Below are 24559 nucleotides of genomic sequence, written 5' to 3'. Positions count from 1 at the left end.
CTGCATCATCCTCTGCAGGAATATCTCTACAGAAACTCCCAAACAGCTGAACTAGTTGGTTACAGGAAAGAAAAAACCAACAAAAAGCCTTCTGTGGACAAAACATTCTTTCCTAACCGCATGTATCTGATAATTTGATTTCCTGACATAGGAGGTTTGCCCCCCAAAATCAGAACATGCCTGAGTTAGTTTTATCCAAATCCTGCCAAATTTGTAGAGGATTCCCTTGTGTGGGGCTTTTTTTTTTTGGCTCTATTTGGCACCAGTCATGGTTTCTAATGCCAGAAGATCATTCAGAAATATATTTCTTAGCTTATTAAAATGCTCTTGAAACATATACATGGGAGTAGTGGTCTCTGACTTGTGGAGACAAATATTTAATTAGGTAGGTTGAAAAAAAGAGATAAAATTTTGTTTGTTGATTTGCATGTCTCCAGTCAAACCAGGAGGTTAAAGAGAGTTTTGCATCATCTTTAGAATGCACTAAAACACAATTTAATTAGGAGCCAGTACACAAAATGGAACTTGGCAGGCATACAAAACAGACAGTTTCTGAGAGGGCTCCTACAAACCAGCTCAGCTGTAACCGTGTTTGATTTTGATTTAAATTCTTGGCAGAAGAGAATATGTGTGTATGTGGGGGGTGTTATGCATGTGTTCAGGGGTGGGGACAGGGTCAGTTCTTGAACTGCTGCAGTCCTGTGAGGAGTTCTGTGAAAACCACGTGGGATGTGGTCCTGGTTTGCTTCTCTGCAGAGTGAACAATGGAATCACTGCATTTCACAAACCGCAGCATGCAGTGACGTACATTTTAGGCTTTTCATAGAAAACTTACACTCCTCATGAGATTTAGTAAGGTAACCTCAGCTGACAGTCTGGGAATCACTGCTAGTATTGCTCATAATCTATAGGTGGTCACACAAAGCACTTCCTTGCTACGTGACTGATACAGAATTTGATGGCTGTATTCATATAATTGTCTACATTTCAGCTTCACTCAAATTAGACAAATCTGAAACTGGAACATGTAACATTTTAGAAGTGTAGGCTGTAGCTGAATACAGAAAACAGAAAATGCAAGCCAAAGGACAGAAAGATCTGAAGAAGGCTGATCTTTCATAGAATAAAGCTGCTTCTGATGCCATGGGTCTTTTAAGTCACTTTTGAAACTGCAAATGAAAGGCAGCTGAGAGCACTAGCAAACTGGATCAGGGCCAAGTGCATCTGAATCCTGTTGATTCTAAAGAGTGGCTGAGCAAATACTGCAGGGATGGTGATCACAGCAAGAATTTCAAGGGGCCAGAATGGGGGTGTGGAGGAAGAGGGCACAAGAAGTGGGGTTCTTGTTCTTGCCTTGGTTTGTGTAATGAAGGAGATGGCAGTGACTGCTGTAATAATCACTGTCAGATTCTAGAAAGCAGGACTGCTCATGGTGAAAGTGCTCTTGCTACGTGTTTTTCAGCAGAAGTCAGTTTAATTCCTCATGGTTCAGTAAGACATGATTGAGCAAGTCAGGAAGTCCTATCAGTTAGCTAAATGTTACCTAATGCATCCAGCATCACCAGTAAATCCAGGGCAAATGTGCTATCCTGGAGTGACCATAATTTCAACACATTTCTTAGCTAAATAAGAAAAAAAAATAATAGCTTTAACAGTAGCTACATTGGAAAATGTACAGTCTATTTACTGTCAGTAACACTGTGCTTCTGTCCTGGCAGAAGCTGAAACATCAGTTCTGACTCTGAATTTGTAGCCAGTACACACCAGTGCACATATCCTGCATGCCATGTTTGCTTGCTTTAATGCTGGCACATGGTCCCATTGTGTCTGGCTTAGCTGTGTGCCCTGCTGCAGGATAAGCACTGCCTGGAGTTTGCATCCTCCCTCCTGAGACCCCTGTAGGCCCTTCCCTGATCCCATTTCTATCCTGCCATTAAATGCCAGCCAAGGTTCTGATCTCTGTTGTGCTAAGGGCTAACAAACTGTGAAAAACACAAAAATAAGCCCTACCATCAGGGCTTAAGGAAAATTCCAAACACCTTGCTTATGCCCAGATGAGATTTTGAAAGGCAAGCTCTGCTTGGATGGGATTTTTATTGCTGAATCCAAGTGCTGCTGCCCAGGGTGCCTGTATTGGGAAGTGACACTTGATTAACAGTGCTCATTTGCACAAAAACCTCCTCAGGATGATGTTAAGTTTGGATATTCAACTTCAGCCAAGAACCTGTGGATGACACCTAATTTGTGCAGAATAGAGCAGACAGTGTCTGTCCTCATCAGGAAACCAGAAGTGCTGCACACAGGAACTGCAGCCCCTGGTGTGCAGTGCTGTGTGTCCATCCTGGCACTCGCTGGAGGAAGGTGGCTGCCAGCCACTGCTCACTGCTCTGCTGCCCTTGGCCAGCAGGGCCCCTTGGTACCCCGCTGCTGGCCAGAGACCCTCTGCTGAGGGCATTGCCTGCAAACCCCACGTCTGATTCCCTATTGGGAGTGTGGGGATGCTAGAGAGGCACAGAATCCATAAACTGACTGTTCCTTGGCTGATTTGCTAATATTTTTAATTGATTGCAGACACCTGCAGTCCCTTTCCAAAGTATGTAGACAGCCCTGAAACTAACAAAGAGGAGATGTGTAGTGTGCAAAGAAAGATGAAATGGATCCTCTTTTCTGCTCCAGCCCAGTTTTGGTAGCTGGTGTGGATGAGAGTAAATTCATTCTGGTGTGAATGTCAAGTAGCCCGTGATAGAGTTGAAATCTGCTGCAGAGGAAAAGCTTGCTATCGAGTGGAGGCCCAGGCTGGGGACTCTCTGTGCTTCTGGCAGCAAGAGCAGCACTTCTGGAGAGCTCCAGAGCCTAATGGAAGTGCCAGGAGCAAGAACTGAGTTCTTTGCACTGGCAAATGATAGCACGTGTAGCAATTACCCACAAACTGCTCCAGAACTGTTATTTTATGACCTGAATCACGTTGTACAGCAGTTAAGAAGAAAATACCTGGTGTCTGTGTGTGTGTATGTATATATGTGTATATATATATCTAAAAATTAAGCTCAGCATAGACCATTTGGGATCATTTTGCCTTCTGTGCTGTTGTGGGAGGAGCTGACAGAACTGCAGCTGCATTCAAGGCTAATCTGGCAGGGCACACACCAGATGTTAGAGAAGTGCTTTGCTTGGGCAGTATGAATAGTTACAGCCTTATACAGCTTTAGTAGCTTCTCCTGGGGACACAACAGGGTTAATATTCAAAGGCTACTTTGTGTAAGATCAGGAGAAGAAACTCCCCTGCTTGTTTCTGCAGAGACCACGGTCACAGGAGTTTCTGGTCTTCCTGCAGAGTTGGGTAGCGCACACAAATGCACTTCAGAAGTGACATTTCAGTTCTCATTTAGAGAGTGCATGGCTTCAGCACAGTTCATAAGAGTTTCTTCACAGTGCATACTAGTTGATTTTTTGTTTGTTTGTTTTTTGGGGTTTTTTTTGTATCTTGCTACTGACCTTAATAGGAAAAGTCTTTCTTGTACAGCAGTGGTTGAAGACCCAGGCATGTGGAATTGTATTCTTACAGGACTTCAAGTACTTGAACATGGTACTTCGTCCTTCTGTGTATTATGACAATTCATATGTCAAGCTATCTCAGAAAGGCAAAGTGCTCCTGATTTTCAGTAGAAATATTGTTTCTTGGGGTACAGTAATATAGGCTGGGCATGAGAATTTCATATGAAGTGACTGTTTTTTATGGTTTGCATTTTACTCTAGTGGCTCTTCACCCAGAGGGTGTTTGGGCACTGGGACAGGCTCCCCAGGGCAGTGCTCACAGCAGCAGCCTGGCAGAGTTTAGGAAGCCTTTGGACAATGCTCTCAGGCACAGAGTGTGACTGTTGGGAGTGGTCCTGTGCAGGGCCAGCAGTTGGACTCTATGACCCTTGTGGATCTCTTCCAGCTCCGCACATTCTGGGGTTCTGTAATGCTCATATTCAGCTTTTTTGTTAAAACCAAAGAGATATTGAATAGCTATGCTAGAATTTCATCATTTCAGCTATGCATATTTTGATCAGAGTTTCTTAATATCAACAGCTGATTCCATAATTTTATTGATGCTTTTAATTTTCCATGTGCAAGACAAATGCAGTATTTGTTGCTTTCTAGACAATACTGACTCTGACTACACAACATATAGGAAATATATTAAGTAAGGAAATGGAAAGTACTTTCTGTAGTATTTAAAACATGGTAAGTTTATAATAACAAGAATAAAATATTTTCCGCAGGGAGAAGGAATTGATTCCAAAAGTTATCTCTGAGTAAATTGCAATACAAAGAAATCTTTTGCAGAGATGCAAGGAACAAATTAAGTGTATTTTATTTATTTTTGAAAAGTTTTTCACATGTTTTTCTTCAAAATTGTTATCACACTTTTCTTTACAGGGATTTTCTTTCGTTAAGTGTTTAAATCCATAAATAATAAGTATTAGAAAGTTGATTGGTCCAACAGTAATCTCCTTTTCAATAGGATGATTTGTCATATGGCCTTATAATAGATGGTAGATACAACTTTCAGCAATATAGTGAACACTGAAGTTGATGTGGTGTGTGCATACATCTAAGCTGACATCTGTGTTTAAAGGTCCCTATGCTTTCTTTTTTTCCCTACTCCAGATCAAGTTTTTCCTCCCTCGTGCAACATAAAAAAGAATTTTCTCTCTTTAAATTACCTTGCGGGATACCTACAACCAAAAGCAGCAGAGGGGTGCCTTATGTCTAACTTAGTGCAAGAAAGAGAAGTTCATATCATTGAACTAAGTACTCCAAATTCCAATCCTAACAGGTAAAGTATCATCTAAATCGACTAAAACTGTTTGAAGTAATAGCTAAAAACTTCACTTGTCTTATAAAAATCAACTGAAAGTAGCCATTTCATCCTTAAAGAAAAGCTTGGGCTTTAATACTTTACTTTAAATAGAAATTGGTTCTTCAGTATATAAAGATTTTGAATTCTGCTTCATAATCTCAGGATTTTTCTGGACAAGACTGCAAAGCACAGCTTTTATGGACTGTATACTGCTCCCCTTCTTGCTCAGTCAGTCACATTTTTCCAAGGGTAAGGTGAATAAGGGAATATCAGTAAGGGCAGTATCTGACAGAGAACTTTTAAGGTTAGACCCCTGTATGAGGAGACGAGACAGAGGTTGAAAATAATCCTGACCATCACAGGTAGGGATGACTGGCAGCAAGGTCTAGGACAGTGGCTCCCAAACAGTGTCCAGAGGCTGCAAGAGATCTGTGGTCTATGGTATATATTCCATAGCTGCTCTGAAGATTCACAACACTATTTTCTGTCAAGTTTCCAGTTGAGTTTAAGGGATAGTTTGATAATTACAGGAATTGTCAAGGGTTGACAGCGGTGTACTGACTAAGAAACGTTTTAACTACTGGTTAGGAAAAATAACTCTGTACACATTATGAGGATTTTCTAAATTGTCAAAGGTACCTTTAGGAGGTAAGACATATAGAATACTCATCTTTTGCTGGTCTTTCCTAGATCTTAGTGGAAGAACAAAAGTTTGCTTCAGATAGGAAGAGGTTTTCCAAGTATGACTTAGGGCCAAGTATGATTGCTAGAACAGAAATTTGCTGTGAAACTTAGATGGTTACAATTTCATCAGAGATAAGGTAGAATTAAAATCCTGTCTGCTTACTGCATTCACTGAATATCTGGCATTGTCTGGTTCTGCTCCTCATGCAGCTGCCTGTGAGCGCATCCTATCCCTAATGAGAAAACCACACAGGGAGATGGAGGTGGGAGGAGGTGTTTTTGTGAAAAGGATTATTCTCATTGCAAGATGTTGAACTCAGAGCCTGATAATTTTCTCACATAATAACCTGGGGAGAGTAAGAAAGTGTGTAGGTGGAGTGGAGTGGTAGTGTAGTGGAGGTGGAGTTGGTAACCCCAAATGATGATGCAGCCCCATCCTGAACAGAGCTGATGCTGAACAGCCTTCCAAGTCCCTTGTAATGCTACACAATGACAGCCCTGGGTCCAGGCTTTTGGCTTTGGATGATAGCGCAATAGGAATTTGCTTTTGAGATGATAACACTGCAAAAAGTTTACATGTTTTGCTATTAAAAATAAAAAAAAAAAGGTACTAAGTTACTTTGTTCTTAGTTATCCACAGCTATCCTTATGAAGTTTAAATCCCCAAAGAAACATACAGAAGCTGAGCTGGGCATGTGTAAAGCTGCAGTAGATGGATCAAAAGTCCCAAGATACATGAAGTCTCAGTGTAGAATATTAGTTGGAACCTATTACATGGAGATGAGCACGTTCTTGTAATGTATGGCCCCATAAGATGGTCTGGAAGTATAGGTTTTTCTGTTGAATTGGTATTTTGCATGTTGAGATGTTATTGATGGGTAAGAACCCATTTGCTCTACTTATTTTACTGTCATCTTGAAAATCTGGATAGTTTTCATCTATTTTCCATCAAGCAGTAGGCTGGACCTCTAAAGTAACTATATACCCAGAAGTAGTGGAAACTGAATACACTGCTTAATTCCTCAAAGCACGCAAGATCTTAAGCAAAGTCATTCCACAATTTAACTGTTTAGGCAGAGACACCCTCCAGCATAGTACTTGTGGTTTGGGTTGGGTTTTTTATGCATGTGTGTTAACTTGCTTGTCTTCCTTACTTTTTTTTAAGGTATTATTTTAAGTTTTAATTCAGTTATAGCCAGAGAAAACTGAAACAGTTATATTTAGGCACTGTCACAGTGAAAGAAGAAAATTATGTTTACTTTAGAAAGCAACCTGCTAGTCATATAACTTACCTGCACTAAATAATAGGTGAATTGAGTAGCACACTTCCTGTAAATAAGAGACAGAATATATTTTTTTTAAAAGTACTTGTTCCTATTGTTATGCAAAATCACTTAAGTGTATATGGAATAACGATCTGTTTTGCACATGTTGTGTTGCCCGGGATAATATCCAGCATTTTAATCAGCTGGCCAGACAGTGGAAACATGATGGATTGGAAGAAGGTTGATAGCTGAAAATTTCTGGCATTCTGTTCTAACTTTCTATTTTCCACATACAGTGCTCTCCAGGTGGATATAATCGTTGATATTAAACCATCTCAGCCAGGCGCCAGACTTGTCAGGGATGTGGTGCTTATCCTCAAGTGCAGAAAGTCTGTCAATTGGGTTATCAAGTCTCATGACATCCAGGGAAAGCTGGAAGTGATTGTAAGTTAAGGCACCTTTATTTTTATAATGCAACAGTATAGAATCCATTGAAATGTGATGTAGTGCTGGACCATGTTGATTTCTGAATGTTTTCTCTTAGCTGCTTCTTTTTAATAATTACTGCATTTTAAGGAGTAAATGCATAAACTTTTTATTCTCATTAACTTTCAGTATATGGGCTATAAAGCTGACCAACACATTGCAGAAGCCAGGTGGTTAGAACAGGCATTTAGTCTGTGTCTTTTTGACTTCTGTTGAAGCACCCTAAACACAGAGTAGGATGTTTATTTCTCTTTTTGCTGTTACTTTGGTGTATGGATCCAGAGGTTCATGTCAGAAGCTGGAACAATGCCTTCAAGTGCAGAATAGATAATACTAGATGTGCAGCACACACCCACATCCCTTTGGAAGTGGAAACTCCTTCACTTCTGCTTGTGGTTATAGTAGTATCTATCCTCTTCCCTGCCAGTACTTCTTTCTCCAGTAAGTGGTCAAGTTGACCTAACTCTCCTCAGGCAGCAAAAAATAATTTTTTTTTTAAGTTAAAACCAGGCTCTCTAAAGTTAAACTTCTTAAATTACTGGAGATCCTGATTCATGTTGACTTTTGGTACAGGCTTTGTGGTTTAACACACTTTCTACTAAGAAAATGTGTGTTCCCTTGCTCTGAAATAAATAAATATAATTGAAATGATCTTGCAGCCTATAAATTTGTGGCCTATTTCCATCGTAAGTGATCAGTTAAGAGCACATTGTACAGTTGAGCTGGGTGTTTGCTCAGGACCACCCATGAGCCTCACGATTAGCAGTTTTGCTGCAATTCAGTCACATTTTCAAACTCCAGCTCTTGGTGTTTATAGCAATTTTCCTTTGCTTAGCTGCTTACTGCTTGTAATCTGTGCGGAGGAAATTCTGGCAGGATGCAAAGGCTAATTGATCTAAATCTCCCAAGAAAATAGATTGGTAAGCAGGATTTCATAGCAACTTTAGAGAGTGAGGGGAAATAAAGGAAAGCTAATTTTGGTGTTGCTCAGAAAATTTAATGGAAAAATTATCTAGGGTGGATGATGAAGTTCCCTCTTGATCCCTGACACATATTTATCTTACAGACAGGAGAGGATGTTCTGGTCATTCTGTAGGTCTGAAATAGTCCTTAAAGAGAAAGGTCAAGTTTGGTTGCTGAGGATTACCACTCTTGTGAACAGAATGATGAAAAACAATGCTTGACTTCAAAGTTTCATCCTAGGTTATGACATAAAATTCAGCACTGTATATTTGGGCATGTATGGATCTACTTTCACAGGATAGAGAATTGTGCTTTAGTTCACACCATGCTAGAAAATAGCTCAAGTAAGTGTATTTCATGCCCATGAAATTGTCACTTTGTGGATGATCAGTTTTCACAAGACAATTTCTACAGGTTTTTAAAATTTCTAAAATGCTGCACTTGAATATAGAAAAGCAAGACTGCTTAAAAAACTTTATTTTTAGAGTTCTTCCTTATTAGTTATTGATAATATAAGTAAAAGTATAATTAAAAATAGTTTCCTTAATGAGTGGCAGAAGGCCACTCATTAGATTAACAAAATCATTAGATTAACAAAACCATTAGATTAACAAAAAGAGAAGGCAATACATTAAATATATACAGAAATGTCAGTATTTAAAAGACTTTGGATTCATCTTAGGATTTGTGAGTAACTTTATTTTACTACTTCATTTATACAGATGCTTCATTTTCTGAATGTATGTTCATTTTCCTTTATTTAGAGGGGGTAAGGGAGGGAACTAAACTCCCCCATGTCATTAAAAAGCCTGCATATCCATCATTTAACATCTTTTCATATCTCTATTAAGCTGAATGCCTTTCCAAGCCCAAATTTAGACAATGCATAAAAACATTACTAAGCAATTAGGTAATGTTTCACAATGTTCTTTTTATTAGTTGAAGCAGTTCCATGCATTTCAATTTTCCTAACTTCTTGCCCTCACTACGAATTAGAATTGTCTTGAGGGGATTGGCAAGCTGAGAGGGGAAGGTTAGTGCTAAACTGCCTCAAACCCAGTACTGTAAATTACTGTGGTCTAAGTTCACAGACAAAAAATGAGAAAGATGTTTTAGGTCATACAGCTCATCTCCCAGCTTGCTGTGTTTTTTGAAACTCTGAAAGAGGATGGACACAAACCCAAGTAAAATGGGAGTGCTTTGGGTAAATCAACTGCACATAATGTATGTGCAGTGCTTTCTTCTGGGCCGTGTTTAACTCCCGTGGGGAGTCCTTACATGCAGTGCTTGTGTGGTTCTCTGCTTGTGCACTGCTGTTCACATCACTTCCTTTGCAGCTGGTGTCCCTCTGCAAAGCTGGGAACTGTGCAGTGAAGCTCCAGAAAGAAAATAAGTTTGAGGGGCGAGGAGTGAGAGAGGTACAATGCACAAAACAAACCCTTGAGGATTTCAGAAGCTTGGAGGGACAGTTGTTTACCTGAGAACAGCTGCCCAGCACTTTCTGAAATGGTGTCTGATGTGAGTGGGTTTGGGGGCTCAGATTGCCTGGTTTCAATCACTGTGTGAGAGTGTTGGCAGGGCAGGCAAGTGGAGGAAGGTCTATTCCTGCCAGCCCTCGTTCTTGCTTTGTTTCAGGGGGGCGATGCAAGATTGAACATTTACAGGCTCACTGTGGAGTGGAGGGGTGTAAACAAGCCCTGGAAATGCTCAGGTGCCAGCTAGGACAGTAAAGTTCTGAGATAATATTTGTTCAGCTGTCTCCTCACGACAGAAAAGTAAAGAGATGCAGCAAAGTTGGGTCAGCATAATAACTCCTACCAGTCAAAGCTGTATGGTAATATGAAAATACATGATCAGTCGTGTCCAGATCTGCACCTTGTTGAAGATCAAAGATTAGTTGATCCCAAAGAGTCATGAGGCACTAAAATTAGGATACCTGTTGCTCTGTTTTTGTTTCTGATCTTCAGTGACCTTTGCTGAGCGTTGGTAACTGTTCTGGTAACAGTATCCTCAGACCAGGCGCTCTGTACTTAAAGTTATCTTTAACTTCAGTTGTGAAGCCCCAAGTGTTTAGAGGCTGCATAACTGGATCTTTAGGAAGAAATGAGGGAGGGAGCTAAAGGTACACTATGCCGTTCCATCAGGACTCTCTACATGCTTTATTCACTTACTTAGTTCAAAAACTCACTTTGATGTCAGGTAGAGAAGTACAGCTGAGCTCTCTGACCTGTGTGGCATTTCCGTGGGAGCACTAAGAGAGATCTCTCTAGTCAATCTTCTGGTGTTCCAGAGTCAAAGATTTAAGATTTGTTCACATTGAGGAAAAACCAGTGGAGATGAAAAGAAGATGCAGCCTATATGATGGAGAAGGTAATCAAGCATGGCAATGAGAATGTTTGTGGAACATTCCATGGTATCAGCTGCATTAAAAAGTGCATTTCAATCACATTGCAGAAATGGCTGAAAAGTGGGTCATCGTGCCTTTGCTGCAGCATTTATGTTCAGCTTGTTCTGTAGCCATTGATGGGATTGTTACAGTGATAATAGTAATGCTGTGACTGTAAGAATAAATATACATGTATTTAGCTTTGGTGTGAATGAATACATGTTAAAGATCCCAAGCTGCTGAACACATGTTTGTGTAATACCACTGAATATTTTCAAACTGCCTCTCTAACAGTGAGAGATACTTGTTATATTTCTTTGATTTGCCTGTTGGACAAAAAAAAAAGAAAGGAAATTTTACAAAACATTTACAGGAAAATGAAAACTAAGTGGCTGTGTGACTCATTTATTTAATAATTAGCATGTTCATTCAAAAGGTCAGCATGTGCATTTATGAGTTTGCTGTATTGACGTATTTGTGTAAAACTTGTATTGTTAATTAATTTTAAAGTCTTTTTCATTTACAGAAAGTAAATGTGGTTTTTTTTAAAGTAGTCTGGCCATGCATAAGTGTGCATGCTCTCATGTACTGCTCTACTGAGTGTATAGTTCAATTGTGTTTAACAAACTCAGTACTTTGGAGGAGGCACACAGCATTTCCAGGGTGAAGCTCATTCAGACACAGCCTGTCCTTGGTGCCAGCTGACTTACAGCATTAGCTGCTATCAGCTCTACTCATGAGCATGCTTTTTGCCTTTTTCAGTAATGCTCATTTGAACAAAGGTTTTCCTTTATCCAGCTTAAGTAATGCTCTAATCCAAGAAATTAAGGGACATTGGAAAATTCATTTGTCATCTTGAGTTCACTTCAGGAGTAATTTCAGATCAGTTTTGAAGAAAGTATGGCCTTGTACAAAAGGCGGTAAATATGTCTTTGTCTCGGTTAGGGATTAACAGTTTCTAAATGCCTTGATTTACTGTACTCCAGGCAGAGGCTGAGAGGAAGCAGGGGGTTCTTTTCCATCTGTGCAGCAGTTATGTGCTTAAGGTGGCAGGGTTTGGTTTATTTCCCAGGTGTCTTCAGTTTGCTGTTATTTAGTAGATTAAAACAGAATAAAATACCAGGGTTCAATCGCTGTCACTCTTCCATTTTAAGTATCCTTAAGTGGTAAATCATAAACCAAGTTTTTCTTTATTTACAGACATCAAATAGTATTGGTTTTGGAAAAGAAACAGAACGATCCATGACTATGAGTAAATCAGTAATACCTGACCTTCCCTCATCACATGAGAGTTTGATCAAGTGGGCTTATGAGCATAATTATAGTCCAGTTGTTTCCTACACAAAAGCGCCTGTTGCTAACAGATTTCATCTGCAACTTGAAGATATAGGTAAGTTTGAAGATGAACTTTTAACATATAGAAAAACATATCTTGTGTTTCTAGGAAGGCAATTACTTAAATGGTGTTTTCTCAGTTTTGAAGCTTTGGTTTTGGCTGTTGCACTTCTTTTACTGCCTGTCATCAAGAATGCTGGTAATATCTATGAATGATGGTTGCAAATAATAATCTGTGGCTTTTTGATTAGAAGACTCCAGGCACAGTTGTGTTATTTCCTGAAATTTGGTGCTACTAAAAGTTTATAGTTTATCCAATGCACAAGACTTCATAGCTGATGGTACCCAGTGTTCACTGAAATAGATGTCAGCAACTGGATGTCTTGTTAGTTAACAAATCCAGCTTTGATTTTTTTTTTTTAGTGTGTTTTTTCCAAGAGTATGAGCATAGTGTTTCCTTGAGACGATTAAATAAACACTGAAACTGTTTACAGACATGAGTGGCTTACCAAAAAAGTCTGAGCAAACAGAATAAATACAACTATTGAAAAAAATTGGGTATTTGGCCAAAGTAATTGCTGATGTGTGTCCATTGAAGCTAGCAGAGTAGCATCTGTTTTTTTTCACTAATTCTGAGGTTCAACCACTAAAACTATTGTTTTACAATTTTCATAAAGCTTATGTTCACATTAATTTTATCAATTGCACTCTCATGGGCTGTGTCCTCAGCAGTCACGTGTATAAGCTGAGAGATAGTTTCCTCACAGAGTGAGTTAGAGTTAACTCACTCTGAAGTTAACTCTTATTTAGCTTCATTCTGGGTATATAAGTAGTTTCACAACAGTAGTGACTGAATTTCTCATGGGTCAGGTAGTGGAAGAATTTCACCTAATGATAGGCTCTTTCAGCAGTACCAAAATAGTATATTTAATGAATGTGATGTTTCTTGTATCTCTCTGGATCTTTTACATATAATAGGTCCACTAATCAAAAGTTTATTTTTAGCTCTTAGTGAGAGAGATTTGTGACAGGGATGAAGTACACCTAGATTAGATGCCTCAGTAACAACTAAACACTTAGTTGTAGGAGTTGTGACTACTTACCTGAAAAGTACAAAGATGCTGCTTTTAATGGCCTTCAGGAGCTCCCTTTATGGATAATTTTTTTTTTTTTTTATGAAAACTATTAGTTCAAGATACTTTTTAGGAAAAATATCCAATAAACTAATGTGGATTTGTTTGGTTTTGTTTTTTTTTTCTTTTTAGAAGAGATGAATGATGAAGAAGACCATTCCCTTCCTCCAGAGCTGACAGAATTGCTGGGTGCTAACCCACTGCCAGCTCCAAAGAATACTGATGGCGTGACTTTTCCATTTCACATTAACAGAGGAAGACATGACACAGTGGGAGAAGAAATCTTCCCATCCAGGCATTCAGTAGATACATTAATAAATCATGACTTCGGGCATTCCCTCTCAAAGCATAAAGAACCTGAAGAAGTTCAGGGCAGTGCTGATATGGCCCTGTCAATAAAGTGTGATGACAAAGTTATGACAGTAGCTGTAGAAAAAGATTCTCTGCAGGTTGGTATGATATCTTATTCTTAGAACTAGGGAGGCTTTTTTGGACAGCCCATTTTATTTGCATTTTAAATGAAAAAAATAAACATTTGAAGTCCTACAGCCATCACCACACAACCCCCCCAGAATAGTTTGGTGAGGAAACTATACTGTGGCTCTTCTTTTCTTAACTCAGAATAGTGTTTTCTCTTCCCAGCAATCTGGTGGTTTTTAGAGGAATTTCTGAATGAAGTTGTGCACGGTTAGTTCTGTCAAAAAATTACTGTACTCAGCCATCAGTCTGAGTTTTTAATTTCCAAAGAAGCTGCTTTTGGTAGCAGTGTGAGACCTAAATAGATCTAAAGATCTGTCTTTACCATCTACCAGCTGATAAGTTGCTTGTGTCCATTTGTATTGTGGAAAAGAGCCTGAAACAGCATTTTAGCCCAGTTCAGACCAAACAGAGTCAGCATTATTAATCAGCAGATTAATAATGAACCTGTTGTTTCCTTTTTTTCCATGTTACATTTATTCCTTGTGTGCCATGTATAACAGCATTTTGAGAGTGACCTTGCCTGGATGTCAGCGCAGTGAACTTCCCTTCCTGCTGTCAGCAGTCACGCACAGTGCTGAGCTGCAGTGCAGCAGGGGCCGAGCGCAGTGCTGCTCCAGCCCCTGACAAAGCGCCTTTGTTTCAGGCCGGCGGCTACGCCCGCACCGAGCTCTCGCTGCTGGACCCCTCCTGCAAAGCCAGGATGAACGGCACCCACTTCATCTTGGAATCTTCGCTCAACAGATGTGGCACTCGGACAGCATACGTCTTGAACAAGATTGTTTATTTTAATTCTGTGAGTGTTTTGCAAAGAGGACCCACCTTCTGTACTGCACAGTGCAGTAGTACAAGGAAGCCATTGCACTTAGCTTTAGTCTTAGCGAAAAGGAGGCATCCTGATCCTTCCTGCCTAGCTCAAACCTAGTTGTAGCCACGGTCCCTGCATTCAAGGAGGCAGGAAGGTTGCACAGTGTGCTCCTGTGGTCAGATAGCATCCCAAAGGAAAACAGAGGAGCTGGAGTTAAATACATTTTTCAACACGGGGACCATCTGTACCAGTCTGGGAGAAGTTGCACTGGTGTTCCCTGTGCAGCTCTGATCATCCATACATAAGCAGTAATAAATCGCTGTAAAGAGAAATAGGAATGAAGTTTTGTAATTGCACAAAGCACTACCTTTAAATTCATACCCTGAATTAAGTGAAGTTCTTTTCTTCTAAAATTGTGTGTGAAAAAAGGCTTTTAAAATGTGAGAAAATGACATATTTTTGCATGCTTTTCTCTTACAGTTTTAATTTATATTTTTTTAGCAGTTGCTATACATAGTGAAGGGACTCTTGAGTACTTGTATATGAGTGATGATGCAAAGGAGCCCAGTTAGGTTGTAATCAACTGCTTCCAGATTGGCTCAGCATATGAACCAGAGTACAATGCAGATATTCTGGGTTCAAAAGTAATGACACGCTTGTCTTGCTTTGCTTTCCAGTACATAGAAGTAACTTTGGCAAATGATGGAAAGTCTGTGGTCCAACCCAAACACAGCTCAGGCAATCTGATCTGACCTTGCCTGGTTAAAACTGTTCTATGCTGGGGAGTCAGTAGCACCTAACTTTAGAAACAGTCTCAGCCCAAGACAGAATCTTCAGCAAATGACAGAACCGCATGGGTCTGGAGCTAAATACTCTCATGGTCCCTGTATTCTATTATGGCCCAAAGTAAAGTGGTTATTTGCCTCCTCTCCTTTCTCCATCAGGTCTTTTAATAGTCTTGGCTGTACACTTGAACTCCCAGTGATGTATGGGATTGTTCAGAATTTGGGAGCGTTTCTCCTAAAACACAGACACCCTGCAGTGGAGCGTCAAAGGGTGTGTGTATGTAATTTTTTAGCAGTTGCTCTAAGTCTAAGAAAACAAAGTTGAAATCCTGAGAGGGAAGGAACTAGCTGAGAAGCTGCAAGCATAAAGAGGCAGAATGCAGAACACTGGAAAACAAAACCATAAATTTCCAGGTGAAGAAATTAAGACCTATGAAAAGGATGATTAGAATATAAAAGGAGGGGAGAATTCAGTGGGAAAAAAAGGTGGGGGAAATGAGGAAGTAATTTTGGGTGTACATGTCCGAAAAAAAATTGCTGATGACAGAAGAGAAAATCCTTTAGTGACCCTAACATTTTTAGTGATTTTTTTTATGAATACACTAAGGAGAACTGCTAGTAGCAAAATAGCACTTTAGAAAAGCCTTTTCTTTTTTCAGTGTTGGCTATAGAAATACTAGAAATAGAACAGAAATGCTGGGCTGCTCATTCAGACACCAACACCCAGACTGGTGTCCTTCTTCACTGACTCTGAAATCTGGAAAAAAACTCAAGGCATTCTTTAAATATAAGCTGCATATCCTACATGCTCAGCACAAGGCTGTTCAAGAAATGCTTTCACCATTTGCTTAGCTGGTGCTCTTCTTGTGGCCTTTGCATTGTTCTGAAGAGAGCAGAAAATAACAACCATGAGAGAGCTCAGTTATCACCTAATCTAATTTGTTTGCAATCCCTCTCTGTGCAGATTGTCATTCAGCTGTCAGGACCAGCTGAAGGCAGTGGCTTTGAAGATGATGACATGGAATCAGGTGATAATGGATTTCCAGGGGATGCTGACGAGGGAGAGGTGGCTTTCTCGAGCTGGCCTGAAATAGCGGTATGTTACCTTCGGTTTTGCACCTGACAATGAGGAAATAGCTATTGTAGTGGGCCTTTCACATGCATTATATTAATTGTCTAGAAATTCATTTGTCTTTTAACACATTTCTTCTCCCTACAGTTTCTCATGACCCTGTCGAAGATTTGCACTAAGGAGATGCAGCGTGGGTGGGCCGATATTGTACATAAGAAATGTGTCCTACCACTCCTGACTCATGATCTTACTGTATTTTTTTTTTCTCATTTTAGTTTAATTGCACACTGCACCAGCCAGAGGATGACAGAGGCATTTTCTGGCCTCCTGAACCACACATCACCAATGTGACCTTCAACATGGACCTGTACAAAACAGATTTGTTCCTTGCTCCCTCCCAAGGGCTCTTCTCTGTTGCCAAGAATGGGCCAGTATATGTGGAGGTAACAAACTGAAGACGACTTCAAACTAGCAGAAGGGTTTTGCAAGGCTGTGCAACTGAGCCAAATCTGTTCTTGTCAGTTGAAAGGTTTTGTTGGGCAGCTGGTTCAGGTCTCTCTGACACTTGCAGAGAACAGAAACTGGGGGATAAGAAGTAGGACAATATTTTGGGTAAAAACCCCAAAGGATTCTTGCAAAATGGATGACTTTAACTTACAAGGTAGATTGGTGATTCCTACTAAATCTGCTTTTCCATACCAAACCTTAAGGTGGTTTCTGAGCTCATGCTCAGAACTGGCATGTCCTGATGGGTTCATTTTATTGTATGTCTGAACCTCGTCTGAAAGATGTAGCCATGCAAAAAAATTATTACAAATGTGTGTCGTTCATGTGCTAGTGTTCTCAGGTTACACAGTCAATACAGATTCTGGTCTCTCTCCAATCTGCTTAAGAACATCATTTTGAATGGTAGCACATATGAGATCTAGCAGATTTAGATAAATAAAACTAAAACAAAATCAACAGCCGGCTACCCTTGACTTCAGGTACATTTTGCACAATATTTCCATGTGTGGTTGAGTTGCTTATGAAATCTGTGGAATTTCACACCAACACAGTCAGTATTTTTAAAGATAGCTATGTGAACGGAATTTTGGATTTTCAAATAGTGGTAGACATTAATAAATGCAGCTTTGGCAATGAAGAAATATTGCCAGTTTCTAGGCAAGTAAATCACAAGGTGTGAGCTCTGGGGTTGTAAGACCAGGAAAAAGCAGCAGTGCTGTGCTGTGTTTCTCCTGCCCAAGTCAGTTCTTCTTTGGGAGCCCATGTTGCACATGATAAGCACAGTGACCCATTTGGTGCAGTTTCCTTCATTATTTCAGGATCCTTTGTAATTTATTTTTTCTCTACCCTGTGAAAAGTACTTAAGACAGCTAAAACAAAAATAAAGTCTGTTACACTCAGTTAAGAATATTTTTTTAACATTTAAAACCATCCACTTCCTTCATTGATCTGGGATGAATCCCCCTGACTCTGAGCCTGCTGGAGCTGTTTATTCAGACAGATGTTCTGATTTCTTCATCACCTGTCCCAGCAAAAGCCTTTTTTTTCTGTTTTTCTTTCTTGCACAGTGGAAAACATATCAGTTTTGAACTTCAGTGACTCCATTTTTTAAGACGACTCTGAGGTTTTTTTCCCGTTTTTTGTTTCTATTTTGCATTTGTTACTAAGAAAAATATTTTTGGGTTTTGATAAATACATATTTGGTAAAAATTCTATATCTCCTTTTTCCTTGTTTGGTAAGGGTTTTTTTGTGTTTGAATCTTTTGGATTCTGGAGTTTTATTCTTTCTTCTCTGCTGTCATTTTCTTACCATATTTTGATCTTCCACCTTCCTCCTGTGTTTCTTTTCTTTCCTTGAAATATCATTCATCTTTTTATTTAATTAACTGTAGTATGCCTGTCCTACTTTCCATAATCTCTTTTTTAATTAGTTTACACCATCAGCTTGTTTCCTGTCAGCACCTGTGGCTGACTTTTGTTCGTCCATCTTTATTTCTGTTCTTTTTAGAAGATAGTCTTTCTTGCTTAGATGCTTCAGCACATCCCTTCATCTCTAATTTGATTGTTGCTCACATAAGGGAGAGAAAAAAAGGAGAAATGCTTTTATTCACAGCAAAACTCCTAGCATCCAGAAATTACTGCATAGACCACACAATTTGGCAGGCTCTTCCTTAAAGATACATGCAGCACATATGGATTAAATATGCATATAAGGCACATTTCTTCTAAGAAGATTTCTTGTGGAACTGTTTCATTGGGCAGTGTTAATGGTTGGATAAATGCTTCTGTTGTTTATTAAGAGCAACGTGCCTCATTTGTTACAAATTCCATTTATTTTTTCCTTCGAATTATTCTGTAGCATTTATTGTCTGCATTCCAATCCAGCTGAGCAACATCAGGGCATTGGAGGCTTTCAGTCCTAATTATTTTTCATAAAAGAATATGAATTTCAAACTTACAATAAGCTAAAAGGATCCTTTCACAAGAAATGACGGCTTTTTAGGAGGCTCCCTCACCCCCTCCAGCCCAGGAATGCCACCCACACGTCAGACCTTGACCTTCTCTCTGCCTTTGCATTCCTGTCTTGGCTGGGGGTGGATTCTCCGTTGTGTCTGTTGCCTTTTTTTTCCTATTTTCTTTATAATTTTGAACAGATACAAAACCATGGAATTAGTGATTGATTTCCATACAGCTCTGTTACAGCCTGTGTGTCTAAGGGAGGCAGTGCCATCTCAGGTGGCAGACATAGACATTAACTGTGTGTCTTATCTTGGGGGGGGGGGGTGTGTTCATCTGCTTTCAGAAAGATAAGGGATTGCTGTATTTATGCATGATTATGCTATTAAACAGCTGCTGGTTTTGAAACCACAGATTTTCTGTCTCTCAGTTTGACAGTTTACCCTTAACTTTAGCCTTTAAAATATTTCAGATTAGAAATGGCACTGGAAAACTGCTTAAAAAATTGTTGAAAATATTAATGAAATGTGAACTAAAAATGTCATTTCTGAGATCTTACTGTCTCTTTCTTTAATGCAGGTGTCTGTGACTAAAGCTGACAGATCGTTGGGCTTTGCTATTCAAACGTGCTTTGTTTCCCCGTTTTCAAATCCAGATAGAATGTCTGACTATACCATTATAGAAAACATTTGTCCTAAAGATGAATCTGTTAAATTCTACAGTATTGAGAAAAAGAATTTTCCAATACCACATGCACAGAAGGACAGAAAAAGATTTAGCTTTGTGTTCAAACCAATGTTCAACATCTCACTGCTCTTTCTTCACTGCGAATTGACTTTGTGTACAAATAAAGGCAAAGATACTCAAGGACTGCCAAAGGTCAGTAATTAATTCAATTTATCAAAACTTATGATTTTGATAAAAACAGTGTATTTTTTCATCTAAAGTCTGAAGGTAATAAATAGTTTTCTATGGAATTGTCTCATGAACATGATATCTCTAGGCTCAGAGTTTTAGTAGATAAGAGTTATTACACTGTGCATTTTGACTGCATAATTTGCAGTTGCTGTTTAAATTTCTTTAGGTGGCTACAAACAGAAATTGCTTTTTATTGCACAAGTGGTTCAAGTTTATCTTTTCTATGCATATCCAAAGCACAAACAATGTTAGCTTTAATTTCCAAAGACATGCACCATATTAGATAATACTGTAATCTGGTTGCTACAAAAGATAAGGTTGTTTGGAGGTTCTCATTTTTTGGTATATTGTGTAGGGTAAAAACTGGTTATGAGGCAACTGTGCCACTGGCAGAGCTGTCCTGGCAGATGGGTGACTGACTTCTGTTCTTTGCACTCCAGTGCATTCCTCCTGATGAAGCTTGCACCTCTCTCAATGTGGATATGATCCTGGCCATGATGCACAACAAGAAAACCTTCACCAAGCCCCTTGTTGTAATAACACATGAAGGAAAACAAGAAGGTATAAAAATAAGCTTGACCTGTTTAATAATGCTATATATATAGAATATTGTGTGACATACAGTCACTTGAAATGAGGGAGCATGGGTCATTGTATAATCCTGTATAATCCTGGTGCTATATCTGTAAGATGTTACTTGTTAGGACAATTCCCTGGCAGCAGTCATCAGGCGAAGTCACAGCCATTTTTTAACCATGGTACTGTTCTCTGGTTGTGTGGGTTTGCTGAGCATTGAGAGAGGAAGACTCAAAGTAGTACAAAATAACATGGGTTTTGGAAGTATGAATGTAGCAGTAGCACTTAGAGCAATTTCTTGTTGCCCAGAGATCAAAGGCAGTCTTCTGCTCCCTGCTTTATTTATTGTGCTTGTAAATATAAATGTACGAATAATAACAATAGAATCACAAAATATCGAGGATCTTAAAGCCTGGTAAGTTTGTAAGGCAAAGAGGTGGCCCCTGGCAACTCAGTACATTCTTAAACTATGAAGAGCAAAGGATAGTATGCCCAAAGGGGCTCCACTTTGGTGGGACTTGTTTGATTATGTAATCTTTCTTGGAAAAAAAAAAGGAGTGTGGTTAGTAACTGGTTGAAGGAGTTGGAGAGGCTGAAGTGTATTATGAGCTAATGCCAAACAGCATGATGGGACCTTTCTCTAGTTTAAGAATATGCCCTGTGAGTGATGGGAAGTAAGAACTGTTCTCAGTTTCATTTAATTAAAAAGTTTTTCTTAGTAGATCGCTCTGACAAGAGCATCAGTCATGTTTTGATGCAGTCCTGGAAGAAAATAGGTTCATTTATCTTTTCTTTTTGTATTTGCATTGACATTTCATAAGAAGTTTCAGTGGCTTCCCATACACATCTTCCAATGGTGTCCAAAGGCTGTTTGACCCCTGGAATGTTTTTCAGGGAGCATCAAAAGGGTGATGATCAGGAGTCCTTTAATCTCTGTTTTACAGTGCATGCTGTTAGTCTTTGAACAATTTAAAGTTCAAATACAGCATTGCTAGGGGACATATACAACAACTGTTTCTGTCTAACTCTGCAAGTCAGCTCATATTTAGTTTGTAGGGTTTTAAACAAAATTGTTAATACAGACCAAATCCACTATGAATTAAAGTCAAGTATTTGATCTGTTGCTGTAACAATTAAAACTGTGCTTTGGGCCTGATTCTGGACTCCCATTTCGCTCAGCTCTCATATTATTTCAGTAGGTTTTCTATTGGGTATGAGTAAATCCTGCAACTGAAATTCATCTTTCACTAAACAGACTCATACTTCAGCTCTCTTGTCCTTATGATGTGTGGAGCATTGTGCACAGCTCCCATCTCAGGCTCCACTCAGAATGTTGCCTTTGTCAGAGGCACAAGGTCTCAGTGTGCAAAGACAAGCTAAATTTATAAAGATTACTTACAAGACAACAGTGTGATAGAGTATTTTGTTGCATTGTGGGTGATTTGGTATAATTGTAGGACTCTTGGTGGAAATCTCCCCAGTATATCCCAGCTTTCAGACAAAATACCAAGTGGCACATTAACAATGTAGCTTTGTTGTTCTGCAGTGAATCAAAAACCCTTTCTTAAAGCCAAATGCCATTGTTGGCCAATATGGGGAAGAAATTATATCGTGTTATTGAACAGGAGAATTTACCTCTCAGAGGTAGTGCTCTTCATTTTCTTTGATGTGAACAGAACTGTGATGTGAGCTTTCACTATTGCAAACCACTCTACGTGAGATACTGCCCCTGGTTCTCCTAATCAAGCCGCATGTGAAAGTCATGGGCTTGACATTTCAAAAGTCAGAACAAACTGGTCATTGCAAAGATGGGTTTTTTTCTTCAGGCAAGCTTGTAACTGTCATTGCCTGTATTAGAAACCACAATACTATATCTGAATGAGAATTTGCCGTAGATCCCAACAGAAGTGTTTAAAACCTAGCTCCATGCCACTTACAGTCTCTTTGCATTCCTGCATTTCCCCATGCTCTCTCCCATGAAAGGCACATAGATGGCCATTTATATGCTAGGAAAATACATGTTCTGTTGAAATAATCTACCAGTGTTGTTCAGATTTTTGCTAAGTGTGAAAACTTCAGGTTATTATTTCTACAGCAAAAATGGACACGTCATAGTAAGAGGGTCAAAAGGGTAATTAACAACTGCCTCTATCCTACAAAGGTATAGAAAATGTTGCTAAGTGGCTGGCAGCACTTGTTTTTAAATTAGATGTTTTTTGTAGACCTCAGTGATTCTCACTGTTTCTGAGTTGCTCTGAGCAAATCACAGTAAAATACATTTAAGAACTGGATGCCTGAAGAGAATTGATAATGAGCTACACAGCTTATCATTAGCTGAGTTCATATTCTCTGTGGAGAGGCCAGTGATAGAAATAGCATGGAAAATTTATTTTCCCCTCAGCTCAGAAGGCATTTTCTTGGCACTTGGGATATGCCAGTGGAGTGTTTGGGCAATCTGACAGTGCCCTTACCCATGTTTGTACTTATCAGGGTTCCTTGGTTTCAGCCCAGCCCTCCTTGCAGGTCTTACATTCAGTTATATTTTTGCTGTTATGTGCGCTTGATAACTTTCCAGATTATTTGTGCATATACTACCCCACACACCCCTCTATGTCCTCACCTGTTTCCTACTTCTGTTCCACCTGTTTTGTACCATCTGCCAAAAGTGGTCTGCAAGAGATACTCACATGTTAGAACAAGACACAATAATACAATTTAAGAATAAAGTGCTTTTTGGGTTTTGTAGGCACATGTGTCTCAGGGCCTAATGGTCTAAAGGATATTGCTGGAAGTTTGGTGCTGCCAAACTTCTGGGTTTTAGAAGTTAGAAGCATAGTCTTATTTAAGAACACTTTAAATAAATGAATATCTTTCTTTTCAGTATTCTTGAGCTGTTATTTTCACATTGAAATGAATTAAACTATTTATTCCAGTTTCTAAAGATACAAAAACAAGTACTGAAACACAGTCTTATCAAATCCTTCTCCATCTGTTGCACTGATTGCACTCAGATATGCCAGAATATAAATGAAATCCCTGAGCTGCTGGGCAATCCAGAATCAAACTGCAGCTAACCAAACAGGTCCCTGGGTCTGAAGCCAGAATCTCTAGCTCTTTTGCTTGAAGTGGCATTCTTGGAGAAAGATAAGAGAGGCCAATTAAGCAAAAGGAGGGGAAATTCTTCATTTTTTAAATGTTTACTTGTCTCTTTCTGTTATGGGGTGATATCTTTATCACTAGGATGATGATATTTGATATTCTTGCCTAAAATAATATCTTTGATCTTTGAACAATTCCTATGAACTTTTATTTCTTATATATAATAATACATTTTTAAACTTCCCCTCCCAACCCCCCTCAAAAAAACCCCAAAACCAACAACAACAAAAGACAACAACAGCAACAAAAAACCCCCCCAAAAAAAACCAAACCCACACAACTTACAACTTCCAAGACAGAATATCATGTAGGACTCAGGAAAATGGGTGAATCAACACATATTCATGCAATTTGGACAAAGCAGTATGTACTGTGCTATAAATCTCACTATTCTTTAATGAGTGTGTGCTTTTGTGTGTGTGTGATTTAGTGTGCTGGTATGTCATGATTAGTGAGTGGTCAGATGAATGTAATCACCTTAACACAATCTTTGTTCCTTCACAATCTGTGAACTTTAAGAGTTGCACAGAGGGGTAACCAGAGTTACGGTGGGTCATGCCTGATGACATCTGATTTGGGAAAGGTTGCAGTGTATTTGCCAGTAAAGTATACAGTGCTTGAACTATGCTGTAGATAGAGTCCCTTGAAGAATAATTAATATATTAAAAGAATTTTTCTGAGATTAGTGAGATTACTGAATTTAGTCTGCTTTTCTTGAAATTCATGGTTTGTAAAAATTACAGTTCATGTCTTTCTGTCAGATCAGAACCTGTACAGTTTGTAGGCTGCATGTAGAACTCTATCTGATTAATGTTTTGTGCATTTTCTTTGTTTTAAATTAGATCCGTCCTTTCCAAAGCCAAACGTGAGACAGCCACGTAAGTAACTCTTAAAGCAATCTCTTTTAATCTTTAAATGTTTGTCTATAAAGCATTAGATAAATTAAGAAAATTCTCTTCAAGCTTTCATAAGAAGCTTCAATGTGTGCATGTTGAATTCAGAGACAGAGCAGAATTCTGGCTGTATTGTTGATTGAGAGGCTCCCATCAGTGTCCAGGGGATGACTGTGACCTTTTGTGTATGTGAAAATCAGGTTTGGGGAAACACCACTGAGAGTCTCAGCCCTAGCAAGTTCATGTGCTGGTGTGTGTGTTATCTCCCCTCTCTGCTGAGGCCACTGCTTCCCAAAAGCAGTGTTAG

At 39.2% G+C, this 24559-nt stretch overlaps 1 protein-coding gene across 3 annotated transcripts in view; it reads left to right on the top strand.

Annotated features, from left to right (window-relative positions):
• The window catches only part of TGFBR3 (transforming growth factor beta receptor 3), a 112619-nt gene that overhangs the window by 76208 nt on the left and 11852 nt on the right, over nucleotides 1–24559 (top strand). For 2 of the 3 annotated variants that reach the window (XM_084211477.1, XM_084211478.1), the window contains exons 6-15: nucleotides 4657–4825; nucleotides 7095–7242; nucleotides 11834–12023; nucleotides 13234–13550; nucleotides 14225–14374; nucleotides 16136–16267; nucleotides 16519–16686; nucleotides 19286–19585; nucleotides 20065–20185; nucleotides 24202–24237. In XM_084211477.1, coding sequence (XP_084067603.1) covers nucleotides 4657–4825; nucleotides 7095–7242; nucleotides 11834–12023; nucleotides 13234–13550; nucleotides 14225–14374; nucleotides 16136–16267; nucleotides 16519–16686; nucleotides 19286–19585; nucleotides 20065–20185; nucleotides 24202–24237 — 1731 coding nt within the window. The remainder of the gene's footprint in view (nucleotides 1–4656; nucleotides 4826–7094; nucleotides 7243–11833; nucleotides 12024–13233; nucleotides 13551–14224; nucleotides 14375–16135; nucleotides 16268–16518; nucleotides 16687–19285; nucleotides 19586–20064; nucleotides 20186–24201; nucleotides 24238–24559) is intronic. The other variant, XM_084211479.1, reaches the window with a different exon arrangement.

The sequence above is a fragment of the Fringilla coelebs genome (assembly GCF_963513975.1).
Source record: "Fringilla coelebs genome assembly, chromosome: 9".
NCBI classification, from domain to species: Eukaryota; Metazoa; Chordata; class Aves; order Passeriformes; family Fringillidae; genus Fringilla; species Fringilla coelebs.
The sequence above is the reverse complement of the archived record's forward strand: the minus strand, read 5'-3'. Positions and strand labels throughout refer to the sequence as shown.